At 45.5% G+C, this 15,525-nt stretch overlaps 1 protein-coding gene across 1 annotated transcript; it reads left to right on the top strand.

Annotated features, from left to right (window-relative positions):
• Positions 1-302: 302 nt before the first annotated feature.
• On the top strand, positions 303-13,694 carry c1qtnf4 (C1q and TNF related 4; the record flags this gene model as incomplete). The annotated part of the gene is made up of 7 exons (XM_080730431.1): positions 303-476; positions 1,013-1,216; positions 1,740-1,918; positions 9,102-9,301; positions 10,439-10,506; positions 10,922-11,049; positions 13,562-13,694. 7 exons carry the CDS (start codon positions 303-305, stop codon positions 13,692-13,694), a joined length of 1,086 nt encoding a protein of 361 aa, XP_080586557.1.
• Between the last annotated feature and the right edge of the window lie 1,831 nt (positions 13,695-15,525).

Genomic DNA, 15,525 nt, shown 5'->3' with positions numbered 1-15,525 from the left:
CTGGCCAAACGAATAGTGGAATATTGGACAGGACTGGCCAAACGAATAGTGGAATATTGGACAGGACTGGCCAAACGAATAGTGGAATATTGGACAGGACTGGCCAAACGAATAGTGGAATATTGGACAGGACTGGCCAAACTAATAGTGGAATATTGGACAGGACTGGCCAAACTGTCAAATATTAAGCAAGCAAGAGGCGAAAATAGCAGATCTACCATCAGCCAAAACCTCATTGGCTGTCGTGATCCCATCGCCTCACCTCATTGGCTGTTCTCCCCTAACAGCTCGCGACGACGACGATGACGCCGCCGACGCTCCCGGCAAGCCTCCTGATTGGCCTGCTGCTGTTGTTCCTGAGCCACGCCCCCGGCGCACAGGGATTGGCCGGCCTGGCAAGGGAGGAGGAGGCGGAGCTGCGCTCGGCGTTCAGCGCCGCCCGCAGCGACAGCATGGTGGGCGGGGCCAAGATGACGGTGTGTTATGTACATTTTCAGATCATAATATAGTATATAATCAAACCTCGGTTCGAAGTGAAGCGGTGATTTTTTATTCTATGTGTTCTAGGGTTATGAAATATGTGTTATAGATCTATACATTCTGTGTTCTAGTCTAGATCTATACATTCTATGTGCTTTAGTTCTATATTTCTATGAATTCTGAATGAATGATTTTGTCTGGAGGGCCAAATTGTCATGTGAAGCTTGACCAATCCTCAATTCTGCATGCACGGGTCCCCATCCGGAATCAATTGGGGAACATTTACAATAATAACATTTTTGTCTTAGGAATGGGACAAATACCCAAAAATATTATTGAACTCAAGTCTCCATGGCATGACTAATCAATAGAAAACAAGTCATATTGGGGGTGAACTACTCCTTTAACTTACTGAGGTAAAGGTGACAGATACACAATGCACATTACATTAACAGTAACTTTAACTTACTGAGGTAAAGGTGACAGATACACAATGCACATACATTAACAGTTTTATAATAATCTCTTACAGGTGACGTTCGACCTGGAGTACGTCAACATCGGCGGGGACTTCGACAAGGGGGCGGGGCTGTTCCGCTGCCGCCTCCCCGGAGCGTACTTCTTCTCCTTCACCGTGGGGAGCTTCCCTCACAAGGACCTCAGCGTCATGTTGATGAAGAACAGGAACCAAGTGCAGGCCATCATCTATGAGGAGAACTCTGGACAGCAGAGAAAGGTAAGATATCATCTACTGAATGAGGAGAACACTGGACAGCAGAGAAACGTAAGATATCATCTACTGAATGAGGAGAACACTGGACAACAGAGGAAGGTAAGATATCATCTATGAGGAGAACTCTGGACAACAGAGAAAGGTAAGATATCATCTACTGAATGAGGAGAACACTGGACAACAGAGAAAGGTAGGTTGATTGGTAGGTAGTTAGGTAGGTAGGTAGGTAGGTAGGTAGGTAGGTAGGTAGGTAGGTAGGTAGGTAGGTAGTTAGGTAGGTAGGTAGGTAGGTAGGTAGGTCATCACAGCTTTAGATTTTATTATATTTAGTCCTAGTTTTAGTCGTCTTAGCTTTCGTTTTTATTTAGTTTATATTTAGTCCTAGTTTTAGTCTTTAGTTTAATGTAGTTTAATGTAGTTTAATGTATATATTCTCCAGGTCCAGAGTCAGAGCGCCATGCTGCAGCTGTAGTTTATATGTAATTTAATGTAGTTTAATGTAGTTTATGTTTATATTAAACTACAGGTCCAGAGTCAGAGCGCCATGCTGCAGCTGGAGTTTGGTGACACGGTGTGGCTCCGCCTCCACGGTGACCCGCGCTACGCCCTCTACAGCAACACGGGACACTACACCACCTTCAGCGGGTACCTGGTCTACCCCGACGTGTACCAGCCCCGCCCAAAGGACCTGGTCTACCCCGATGTGTACCAGCCCCGCCACAAGGACTACAACTCCCAAAACACCCAGAGTACGGACTACAGCTCCCAGGACCCTGCACCACAGCAGGAGAGCACAGCGCCCTCTGCAGGTCTGCTAACACATTGACTTCAGGGTTTTCACTAGCCTTACATTAAGACGCTTTCTGCAGAGACTTTCGCATTGTGACGTTGGGGCGACGGCAGAAGCGTCTTACCGACTAGTCAGACAGGTCGGGGGCATGGTCGGCAAAACTGCTATTGCGGCTCTACACATGCACACATGCTAAATATAGCACACCGCCGAAGTTCTGCAAGATGTATGCGACCTCTTAGGAAGCCTTGTTTAATGTATTAGTCCGTATTTTTTAATAAAATGAGTTTTTACTAAGTGTGTGTCGATTCCTAATCGAGCATCACTGGTTTGGTTAAAGATGGCTGCACTTATCACGTGACGTTCATCCAATCCCCCATTCGCTCATACAAGGACATGGAATAATGTACAGTAATGCTTCCCAGCCACCAACAGGTGCTGTTGAAGCTAACATTGTAGCAAACGAGGAAAAGCAGTACACAGTGCACTGACCACACTTGCTATATTTCACATTTGTGCATGTGTAAGGCCGCAGTTGCAGTTTTGCCGACCATGCCCCCGACCTGTCTGACAAGTCGGTAAGACGCTTCTGCCGTCACGCCAACGTCACAATGCGAAAGTCTCGGCAGAATGCGTCTTAATCAGTGTTGGGTATCGTTACATTTTGAAGTAACTCGTTATGTTACTTTAGTTACTGACTTGAAAAACTAATCCGTTAAGTTACTCCGCTACCCAATGACAATAGTAACTTAACGAGCTACCGTTACCGTTACCGACCATTAAAACCCACCAGCGTGGAAGTTTGGTAAACATAAAAAGACAAGAGTGCAGCCTCCTTTTAGCTCATGCGTCCTCTTCAAAAGACCAACGCTCCCCAGCATTAAACTGTACAGTACCGCGGTGCCGTGGCGTTGTTATGGAGGCTCTATACCGGAGTTAAATGGCCGGGTCCGAATCCACCGTTGTCCGCCGTCCAGATACGATCCGATGATGTACAGTAAATCCATTTGAATACCCTACCGACGCGGACTTTTACACACGGTCAACTAAAGGCACGGACGCTGCTAATATCTCCCCGTTGTGAGGAACGATCAACACGTAGGCTATATTACAGACGGACGCAGCAGCTTCTTTCGTTGTTTTGTGGGACATGGATGGAGAGCACCAAGTCAACAGTCAACAACAGTGAGTGAGTTAATTTCCTGGTTGCAACATGACGCGCGTTGCAGAGCTGGAGAGATGAAAGGAATGTGATTGGCTGACATACGAGGAAGGCAGACAGGCAGACAGACAGACAGGCAGACAGACAGCTACACACGTGTATTTGTTGACAGAATAAGACAGGAGGAGGAAATGTGACTCGGGCCTTTTTTTTTTTATCGGTGGCAACAAAATGAACAGTGAAAATGGGACACTTTTTAAAAAAAATAACTTGATTACTTTTTTGAAAATATAACTAAGTAACTAACCGTTATATTGTAAAATGTAACTCGTTAAGTTCCTCCGCTAACGCCAAACTAACGTCGTTACGTAACGTCGTTAGTTATAACGACGTTACACCCAACACTGGTCTTAATGTAAGGCTAGGTTTTCACCAACCTTTGAAAAATCACTGAATATTCTGCATCCTCCGATCAGTCCTGACCCCCCTCTCTGTTCACTACATCCACACATTGAACATTGAACTATATAGTTCTTCAAAATAATAAAAAAAAAGGCAAAGAAGTTTACTGTAGATGTTTTAGGGTTCAGCATGGATGAAAATATGGCTGAATATTTATCTCTCTTTTAGAGATACCCCTACCGGAGGTAGGACCAAACACAACATAGTTTTTCCTCATCTCTAAGGTCTCTCATACATGAAATGGATTCTTGTATAAAAATATTTTACTGCAAAAGTGGTGAAATTGATATATAAAGTTATACTCCCAAAATTAAAAATAAAGCCTGTCCGTCTGGGGGTTGAGGCATATAAACTCATGTAGATTCACAATGGAAGCTCTGGGAGGTTTGAAACTTGGCACACTTGATGCCAGGACATCCCTCTACTTTCTACAGAAGACCTAATGTCAATATGTGAATTGAAATGGGAGTTATAGTCATTTGAACACATACCTACAATAGGCGAAAATGTAAATCTTTGTAGAGTGCTCTTTTTACTTTATAGTGACTCTGACATGGATTGCCATATCAACACATATGAGGGCTTGTTGGAAAGGTGTGGTTCTACTGAACTGAGCAATACCAATTGTGTAAAGGTAGCTTGTATACTCATGGAGTTATATCACTAAACGTATTTGGTGTCCCAAATGGGGGGTAATGTAAACCGTCCGGTCTGAATATACCTAGAATCCGTCCTAATGAACTCTACAATATCACATTTATTAATTTTATTTTCAATTCACTAATCAAGGGTGGACAATGTTTACAAATTCACTTGAGTAGATGTCCCTAAAATGTATGAAATGTCCCAAAGTTGCGAAAATCTGTCATTTTATGCATCTTGAACAATAGTGCAGAGAGAAATGCAGGCCTACAGTAGAACTCAAATTATTTAACAAACCTAGCTGAGGGAAACCAAGCTCTACACATTTGATGCTCAAGATTATCCTCATTAGGGGGGACGGTGGTGCAGTGCGTAGAACTGTCGCCTCACAGCTAGAAGGTCCTGGGGTCGATTCCCGCCAGAGGACGCTGTGGGCGCTGGGGGGCATGTTCCCTCCTCCGCATCATCAGCGCCTATACCCTAGGTTCGGGTTGGCAAAAGGGCCTTTCTGTGTGGAGTTTGCATGTTCTCCCCGTGTCTCCTAGGGTAGATACCCTCACAAAAACATGCAGTAATCCTGGTCTCTATACTGCCTCCCCCTGACCAGCCGGGGCGCCTGATGGAGGGGAAAGGAACTGGTCTCTATACTGCCTCCCCCTGGCCAGCCGGGGCGTCTGATGGAGCGGAAAGGAACTGGTCTCTATACTGCCTCCCCCTGGCCAGCCGGGGCGCCTGATGGAGGGGAAAGGAACTGGTCTCTATACTGCCTCCCCCTGGCCAGCCGGGGCGCCTGATGGAGGGGAAAGGAACTGGTTGGAATAACGTGTTCCTTCCACGCGCTACGTCCAACTGGGGAAACTCCTCCCTGTCAGGTGACAAGAAGCGGCCTGCTCACTCCTTGTGCACTGAAGGAAGCATGAGCTCAGTTCAGGGCTCTCCCCAGGTTGGTAGAGGGAGAGCAGAGCCCAGGATTACAGCTTAGGCAATTGGCACTGGGTGAAAAATGGGTTACAAAATCGGGCGATAAAAAAGAATATGAAAGAAAAAGATTATCCTCATTAAAGCAAGTCATTCAATTCGGAGCAGTTTATATAATTTAACACATTTGGTTACATTCGAGTTATATTACAGTATTTGGCTCCACCTGTTCTATCTGTATCTTATAGCCTATGTGGGCTTTTTCATAAACTGACAAGTGCACCATTGCAAATATTTTGAAATGTGAAGAGATCAGAAGGACTTGCCAAATCAAGTAGCTAATTAGCTTGCTGAAGAGTGACCTAGCTTAAAGTTTAATTTAATGTAATAGAGCTGACCATTTCACCAGAATGGAACAAGACTTAAATAGTATCACTGGTAACATGGTTACTGTAAAGAGAACCTAATGATAGTGTACGTACAACATCGATACTGTACAAAGTGTTTATTATTATTATACTTTTTTATGTTTTAAACAGAATGGAGAGTGATCCACAAACAGGAGAGTGATCCACAAACATTCCAAATCTCATCAATGTGGTAAACATTTGGAAAAAGGAAAGAAACAAGCCCAAAATTTCAAGAAGGCCACAGCAAAAGTCCTTCAATGTACTATATAAATTTTGCTGAGCAGAGAGATGGTGATGTTCATAAAACCCATATACATACAATTACAAATTGACATAGCCTACTTACTTTCCTTCAAAATAAGGTAGTATACTTTATCATGTATCATGTAATAGAACAAACAATAACTGTACAAGTCTTCTGTGACTGATGTATGCTTTTATATATTGCTGCAACCAAATTGACCTTCTGGGACAAACAATGAATGAACTTGAACTTGTCTCATCAAGAAGACTGATAATGGTTGATATTGTTTAACCTGTTTAATATGGGTAAAAAATAAAAAAAAAAAAAAAAAAAAATATATATATATATATATATATATATATATATATATATATATATATATATATATATATATATATATATATATATATATATATATATAAAAATAAACATTTGTGGGAAGGCCAGTACAAGACCAGTCCTTCATGCAGCATCAGAAAGGTTGATGAAGTTGTACATCAGTGGTTGCTCTCGTACCCATAGTTTGATGCCAAATATCATAAACGCTGCCTTAAAAACCACATCTCTACAACTAAATATAGCAGCTGCCAGATTAAACAAAAGAAACAACAGCAGACCAGTATCTATGGCTTATAAGTTAATTGAAGTCATTGGCAAAACTGTTTTCTCTAAAGAAATTGAAGTGATGACATTAAACTAAGGTTTATGATGACATACTGAAGACACTGGTCCATGTCCTTTCTTGATTTACCTGCAGCTCCACAGTGTGGGCACACTTTGGACTTTCTTCTGTGTCATTCAACAGATTGTAATGCTCTATGAGCTTTTCAGTTGGACCATCTCATTTCTTCCTCAGACCTCAGTATGTCACCATAACTTTTTTAGTCTAGCAGCTGCTATACTTGATGTGGTGTTTAATGCAGCTTTCATGATATTTGGCATCATTCACAAATATATTGTAGGAGAGCAACCGCAGATGTACAACTTCATCAACCTTTCTGATGCTGCATGAAGGACCTTGTCTCTGGTACTCTTAGCTATACCAGTCATAATGGCTGTCAGATGTTATGGTCTTGTACGGGTCTTCCCACAAATAAAAAAAAACCGTTTTGTATGTTAAACAATGTATCAACCCTACTCTGTCTTCTGGTGCATGTATGCTCTCTCTATCAACACTTGCAACTTGTTGCTTACTGTTGTTTTTCTTATTTGCTCTACATGATACATGATAATAAGATACTTAATTTAGAAATTAAGTATATCGGGTGCCCGCTGGCCTACTGGTTTGGGCGCATACCACTTAGGCATTGCCACATAGGCATGGATGCCTGGCGGCGGCGCCGGTTCAATTCCTGATCCGGACAATCTTTGCCGCATGTTACTCCCCATCTTTCCTGTCAGTCTACTGTCCTATTAATAAAGGCATAAAAGCCCAAAAACAAATCATGGAGACAGGGTTTTATGAACACCATCATCTCTCTGTTGAGCAACATTTACTATGCAATTGGGAAGGCCTTCTGCAGTGGGCTTTTTTGAAAAAAAGGATAATGTTTCTATTTCTAAATGTTTACCACAAATGATACAAAGATTTGGATCCAATGTTTATACATCACTCTACATTCAGCTAAACTAAAATGAAAGACATACATTTACATGTATGTTGACTATAGTGTACGTACAACATATAATGTTGTACATACACTATTGATAAATGGGCTCTATGTACAGTAGTAACCATATTATTGATACCACTTAATGCTCTGTTCCATTCTGGTGAAACAGAGTTAGGGTGCTGCTATTGTATTGGCATGTAAAGTCAATTTTATTTCTAGAGCACATTTAAAAACCACCAGGGTCGACCAAAGTGCTGCACAACATACAATAGGGCTATTGGAGAGGCTCCATTACACTTTATGGAACTTTAAGCTTGGTCACTGTCCACTCTTGATTTGGCAAGGTCCTTCTCATCTTTTCTATTTCCAAAATATTTGCAATGATTTACATGTCAGTTTATGAAGAAGCCCATGTAGGCTATAAGATGCAGAGAGAACAGGTGCAGCCAAATACTGTAGTATAACTTAATTTTAACCAATATGCTAAATGATATAATGTCCATAGGATTGAAAGAGGCTGTTATTATAGGAAAACATTGAGCATCAAATGTGTAGAGCTTGGATTCCCTCAGCCAGGTTTGCTAAATAATTTGAGTGCTACTGTAGGCCTGCATTTCTCTCTGCAGTATTGTTCAGGTTGCATAAAATGGCACATTTTCTAAACTTTTGGACATTTCATACATTTTAGGGACATCTACTGAAGTGAATTTGTAAACATTTTCCACCCTTGATAAGTGAAATGAAAATAAACTAATCGGTGTGATTTCATTAGGATGGTTTACATTTCCCCCCGTTTGGGACACCATATACGTTTAGTGATATAACTCCACGAGTATACAAGCTACCTTTACACAATTGGTATTGCTTAGTTCAGTAGAACCACCCCTTTCCAACAAGCCCTCATATGTGTTGATATGGCAATGCATGTCAGAGTCACTGCAAAGTAAAAAGAGCACTCTACATAGATTTACATTTTCGCCTATTGTAGGTATGTGTTCAAATGATATATCTTCCATTTCCATTCACATATTGACGTTAGGTCTTCTCTAGAATGTATAGGGATGTCCTGGCATCAAGTATGCCAAGTTTCAAACCTCTCAGAGCTTCCATTGAGAATCTACATGAGTTTATATGCCTCAACCCCCAGAAGGACAGGCCTTATTTTTTATATGGGGAGTATAACTTTATATATCAATTTCACCCCTTTTGCAGTAAAATATTTTCATACAAGAATCCATTTCATGTATGAGAGACCTTAGAGATGAGGAAAAACTATGTTGTGTTTGGTCCTACCTCCGGTAGGGGTATCTCGAAAACTAAAGCACTTTTTGACTATTTGTCACTCGCCTATTTGGTCTGGAACCAGAAAGGTTTGGGGAGCCACTGCTTCTCTTAAGCCCCTTTTCGACTGCAGCTTTTTCAGAATGGGGGGGGGGGGGGATTTTTTGAGAGCAGCATTACGGGAGATGTTTTTACTGTACACGGCGGCGCGACCCCCCATCAGCTTACAGTCATCAGACAAGGTAAAAAGAAGGAGCCGTATTGGCAACGCGCTTGGGCGAATGGGACGTCCGAAGCAGTAAAAGAGTTAACCTTGCCTTGTGCCTCCCTGACAGGGCGGGGCGGGGGGGGAGGAGCCAAAGACAGGCCTGAGGAGCAGCAGGAGACGCATGAGGAGGAGGAGGAGGAAGAGGAGTACGATGAAGAGTGGCGTCGCTCCGCCTTCTCGGCCGGACGAACCCAGAGCATCCTGGGAGAGGACCAGAGAGGGGGCGTGGCCCAGCACCAGCCAATCGGCTTCGACGCCGCGTTCGTCAACATCGGCGAGGACTTCAACCTGACCGAGGGTATGTCACGCGTAAAACGCGATGCTAATACGATGCTAACATATTGCTAACATATTGCTAAGATGCTGCTAAGATGCTGCTAACATGAAGCTAACATTGTGCTAACGTGATGCTAATGTGATGCTAACATGATGCTAACATGATTCTAACCGGGAGTCTTCCTCCATATATGGGCATTCCTGTTAGATATGGGCTTAATATTGATGACATCAGAGATCTCCATATATGGGCATAAAAGGGATTCTGTTAAGAGTGGTTCCCATGACATCACAACATACAATCCCTTTTATGCCCATACATGGAGATCCCTATCTGAACCAGCCACACAGATATGGTCCATGCCTTGGCCATCTGGCCACAGTGGCCAGTGATATATATATCAATGACATCAGGGATCTTCATATATGGGCATGAAAGGGATTCTGGGGAATACCTAGCTCTGGTCCATAGCGTTAGTGGAGTTCTCCCTAACGCTATGTTCCTCTACCTCCGTATTCCTTGGCAAAACCAGAAAACACAGCCGTCTGGTCCGAAAATAACAAAAACTGTTTGGCCCCTCACCAAACCAAAGGTATCAGTGGACAGTAGAAAGCTTACTCTACTTAGTGGACGCAGTCTGAGCCCTCCACCACACGCTTAAAATACATTTCTAGGGCAAAAAAAATAATTGCCCTAGAAATGTATTTTAATCGTGTGGTGGGGGGCTCAGACCGCGTCCACTAAGTAGAGTAAGCTTTCAACTGTCCAATGATACCTTTGGTTTGGTGAGGGGTGAAACTATTGTGTCAAGGGAACCAACCCATAGACTGTAAAGAAAATTGTCCACACACGCCTTCACGGAGATTTCTCATGGTAAACTTATAATAACACTTATAGCATCATATTACATCGTGTGGAAGGGTAAAGGTTAGGGCTGGATTATCCATAGGGCCGGTGGGGCGGGGCCAGGGGCCCTTGGCTCTCAGGGGCCCTTGGCTCTCAGGGGCCCTAAACAATGATCTGCCCCAGGGCCCTCGAGGGGGTTAATCCGTCCCTGGTGAAGGTTAGGCATCATGTAACGTAATAAATGGTTCCATGCCGGGTAAAGATGGATGAAATATCATACATAAGAGTCATTTTCATATTTTCTCATTCCAGGCGTGTTCACATGTCGCGTTCCTGGAGCTTATTATTTCTCCTTCAACGCAGGGAAGCTTCCTGACAAGGTACAAACTGTTATAGAAATAATATATACCTCATATAAACAATGTACACAAACAGCTGTCAGTGTGTCGGGCATTAACGAAAAAGTCAAATGCTTGCAATGGATTCAGAATAATTAAAAAACCCTAGTTTGACCCCTCACATCCCACTTAAAGCAATTTTTTTGTGAGTAATTTTTTACTTTATAGTATAGTGTATAAAAGTGAATGAGACTGAAAATTACCCCAGCTGTCAAACATTTTGTCCGCATTTTTGCGAGGGCCATGGGAGCTCAATTTGTTATTTAACCTTCATAGTTGACAAAACCACTGAGAAACGGACCTTTGCTCTCGCGGTCATGGATTCGCCCCAACTATAGATGTCGCCCTGATTCTTTTTGATTCAGTCACGTTGTCTCCTGCTCTCCTCCTGGTCCAGACTCTGTCGGTGAAGCTGATGAAGAACAGAGTGGAGGTCCAGGCTATGATCTACGATGACACCCAGGGAGAGAAGAGCCTGCAGAGCCAGAGCCTCATGCTGGCCCTGAAGACTGGAGACACCGTGTGGTAGGTCCTGGTATTACATCTGTTAGCTTAGCATAGCATCATGCTGAACCCTAAAGACTGGAGACACCGTGTGGTAGGTCCTGGTATTACATCTGTTAGCTTAGCATAGCATCATGCTGAACCCTAAAGACTGGAGACACCGTGTGGTAGGTCCTGGTATTACATCTGTTAGCTTAGCATAGCATCATGCTGGCCCTGAAGACTGGAGACACCGTGTGGTAGGTCCTGGTATTACATCTGTTAGCTTAGCATAGCATCATGCTGAACCCTGAAGACTGGAGACACCGTGTGGTAGGTCCTGGTATTACATCTGTTAGCTTAGCATAGCATCATGCTGGCCCTGAAGACTGGAGACACCGTGTGGTAGGTCCTGGTATTACATCTGTTAGCTTAGCATAGCATCATGCTGAACCCTGAAGACTGGAGACACCGTGTGGTAGGTCCTGGTATTACATCTGTTAGCTTAGCATAGCATCATGCTGGCCCTGAAGACTGGAGACACCGTGTGGTAGGTCCTGGTATTACACTGTCTGGTAAGGCCTGTTAGCTTAGCATAGCATCATGCTGGCCCTGAAGACTGGAGACACCGTGTGGTAGGTCCTGGTATTACATCTGTTAGCTTAGCATAGCATCAAGCTGGCCCTGAAGACTGGAGACACCGTGTGGTAGGTCCTGGTATTACACTGTCTGGTAAGGCCTGTTAGCTTAGCATAGCATCATGCTGGCCCTGAAGACTGGAGACACCGTGTGGTAGGTCCTGGTATTACATCTGTTAGCTTAGCATAGCATCAAGCTGGCCCTGAAGACTGGAGACACCGTGTGGTAGGTCCTGGTATTACACTGTCTGGTAAGGCCTGTTAGCTTAGCATAGCATCATGCTGGCCCTGAAGACTGGAGACACCGTGTGGTAGGTCCTGGTATTACATCTGTTAGCTTAGCATAGCATCAAGCTGGCCCTGAAGACTGGAGACACCGTGTGGTAGGTCTCTCTCTAGGTCGTCCTCAGACGAGCCTTCCATCGTCGCTTCCAGTCATCCCAGTTCTCCATACATCCGGCCAGCTCGCTGGTGCTTTGCGCTCCTGCGTCTTTCTTGAGTACATCCACATATGTTAGTGTGGGACGTCCTCGTGACCGGTGCCCATGTGTTGGTTCCCACAGCACCAGTTTGCTGGCTGGCAGCTCCTGGTGTCTTTGGCAGTGTCCAGCAAGTCTCATTCTCCTGGCTGCTATTTTATCGTTCACCCTTAATATTCTAGCATACAGATTCTTGTTGGTAACATGTGTACCCTTGCTGATGTTGAGCACTACACGTAACATTCTGGTGTAGCACCCGTCTAGAGACTTCTGCAGAGTTGGCTTCAGGGTCCAGCATTCACTGCCATATAGGAGAACAGACTCTACTGTCGCATAGAAGAAGCTGAGTTTGGTTTGTCGGGGGAGGTTGGAGTTCCATACACTAGCCATACCATTAAGGGCCCTCCATGCAAGTGCCTTCCTCACTTTAAGATCTTGCTCTGTTGAGTTGACCCATGAGCCCAGGTACTTGAAGTCCTGTCCTGGTAGTACACTGGTGGTCCTGTTAGCTTAGCATAGCATCATGCTGGCCCTGAAGACTGGAGACACCGTGTGGTAGGTCCTGGTATTACACTGTGTGGTAGGTCCTGTTAGCTTAGCATAGCATCATGCTGGCCCTTAACACAACGGCCGCCAAGGTTTCTAACGTTTCTAGCTGTTGCTGGTGCCGCCGTTCACTTACGCTTTATTTTGAAGAGCCTCGGAAGCTTTGTGCGTGTGCACGCGAGTGTCCGCTGACGGTTGAGGAAGAAAATCTGTTTGTTTACAAAAGCTCGCGAAACTAAAATCCAAACCGGGGCCGACTGTCGCGGTAAAGTGTTGCCGTAAAAACAAACAGATCTCTGCTTCCCTGGCGTTCTTTGCACCTCATTCAGAGATAAAGCACTTTTTATGTTTCAGCATAGAATGGGAGTCAATGCAGCATAGACGCTCCATTTTGCTTCTGTGCGAGTCACGATATGACATATGGACCAGGGTCTTTCACAGGGCACGCAGCATGCATGCAGCTGCACATAACAAAGTTAACCCTTTGTCTCGTCTCTCAACGAGACAACTGAGTTTTGGCACAGCGACCTCCAGTGGCCTTGTCTCGTTACTGAACGAGTATGGTAGGTGTGTGCTTGTAGATCTGCTGTTTTCACAACTTATGTGCGACGGCCTTGTGTGAAGAATGTGCACATTTGAAACTTGGAGATACAAGGTTTCCACCCAACAACAACGATAAATAGGCGACCACACTTGCAATTTCCTAGACTTGCAATGTTTCTAGTAATCATTGTTTTTGATTGACAGGTTGTTTTTGATTGACAGGTTGTTTTTGATTGACAGGTTGTACTCCCACCAGAGAGAAGGTTTCTAGTAATCATTGTTTTTGATTGACAGGTTGTACTCTCACCAGAGAGGAGGTTTCTAGTAATCTTTGTTTTTGATTGACAGGTTGTACTCCCACCAGAGAGAAGGTTTCGGCGCTTACAGCAACCACGCCAAGTACATCACCTTCACCGGCTTCCTGGTTTACCCAGAGCTCAGCCAATCACAGGCAGGGAAGGAGGAGGAGCAGAAACCCTAGCTCCGGTGGTTTGGACGTTGGAGCGACTCCGTCTCTTTTACAGGTGTTCCCCCCGGGGGCGGGGCCACTGGGCGTGGTCTGGAGCTTTAGGTTTAGGCATGCATTTTAGTTTTATTTGTTTTATGTATTTTCTGTGGGGTAAAAGATGTTTAAAATTAGTCAGGGGTTTTTAGGCATAATAATAATAATATAACCACGCCTAACCTGACTGGGCCAGATGGTGAGCTCCCCATACTTCAATCTGGAACCAATCAGAGATTGGTGCTTCACCGCACAGCGCCCTGTTCCAACCAATCAGAGGCAGCTACAGGCGGGATCAGAGCAAGCCTGGGTGTGACTGGTCATCTTTGACGCTACCACCAGACCCCTAGAAAGAGAGAGTTAGGACACTTACGTCGACTCCCATTGTAAGCGTGGAAAGCATAGTGGAAAGCTAGCTTAGCCTAGCTTACTGGATGGAGCCTGTTCTCATTGTTAGCGAGCCTCTGCTGCTCTTCAGCCCCGTCCGCCCCCATTATAACCCATTATAACCCATTATAACCCAGGCATTTTCACTCTCTGGTAAGTAGAATAAATCACCTCTTTCCCCCCCTTTTAATAAGTCTACCTTGGAGAGGCCTGTGAATGAGTTAAAAGGGGGGAAAAGAGGTGATTTATTCTACTTACCAGAGAGTGAAAATGCCTGGGTTATAATGGGTTATAATGGGTTATAATGGGTTATAATGGGTTATAATGGGGGCGGACGGGGCTGAAGCAGCAGAGGCTCGCTAAGAATGAGAACAGGCTCCATGCGATGCCACTTCCGGTCTGCGGCGAGATCAAAGCAGTAAACGCTTTCAAAGCAGCGGGGGACCACCTCCATCCCCATCTGGGGACCACCTCCATCCCCATCCTGGGACCACCTCCATCCCCATCTGGGGACCACCTCCATCCCCATCTGGGGACCACCTCCATCCCCATCCTGGGACCACCTCCATCCCCATCCTGGGACCACCTCCATCCCCATCTGGGGACCACCTCCATCCCCATCTGGGGACCACCTCCATCCCCATCCTGGGACCACCTCCATCCCCATCCGGGGACCACCTCCATCCCCATCTGGGGACCACCTCCATCCCCATCTGGGGACCACCTCCATCCCCATCGGGGGACCACCTCCATCCCCATCCTGGGACCACCTCCATCCCCATCCTGGGACCACCTCCATCCCCATCGGGGGACCACCTCCATCCCCATCCTGGGACCACCTCCATCCCCATCGGGGGACCACCTCCATCCCCATCTGGGGACCACCTCCATCCCCATCTGGGGACCACCTCCATCCCCATCGGGGGACCACCTCCATCCCCATCCTGGGACCACCTCCATCCCCATCCTGGGACCACCTCCATCCCCATCGGGGGACCACCTCCATCCCCATCCTGGGACCACCTCCATCCCCATCCTGGGACCACCTCCATCCCCATCCTGGGACCACCTCCATCCCCATCCTGGGACCACCTCCATCCCCATCGGGGGACCACCTCCATCCCCATCGGGGGACCACCTCCATCCCCATCGGGGGACCGTCATGTGAAATGCGTTTGAAAAACGAGGCTCGTGTTTAGTGTTTAATGTCTGCTATACGTCACTCTTCAATATGATTGGTTGGAGTTAGCGAGTCCAGACTGTGATTGACAGACGGCTCCGTCCAATCACCTGCCAAATAGCTCGAAAAAACGGACCGCCTCCTTCAGCGGTTGGCCCTGAGCATGAGGAACTCAATACCGCCACCATCTGGCGGAGTCCGGTTAGACCACACCCACCCAGGGGGCGGGGTCAGGTTAAACCA

This window comes from Nannobrachium achirus (genome assembly GCF_963921795.1).
Source record: "Nannobrachium achirus genome assembly, chromosome: 7".
Classification (NCBI taxonomy): domain Eukaryota; kingdom Metazoa; phylum Chordata; class Actinopteri; order Myctophiformes; family Myctophidae; genus Nannobrachium; species Nannobrachium achirus.
Note: the sequence above shows the minus strand (reverse complement) of the source record. Positions and strands in the feature narration are given on the sequence as shown.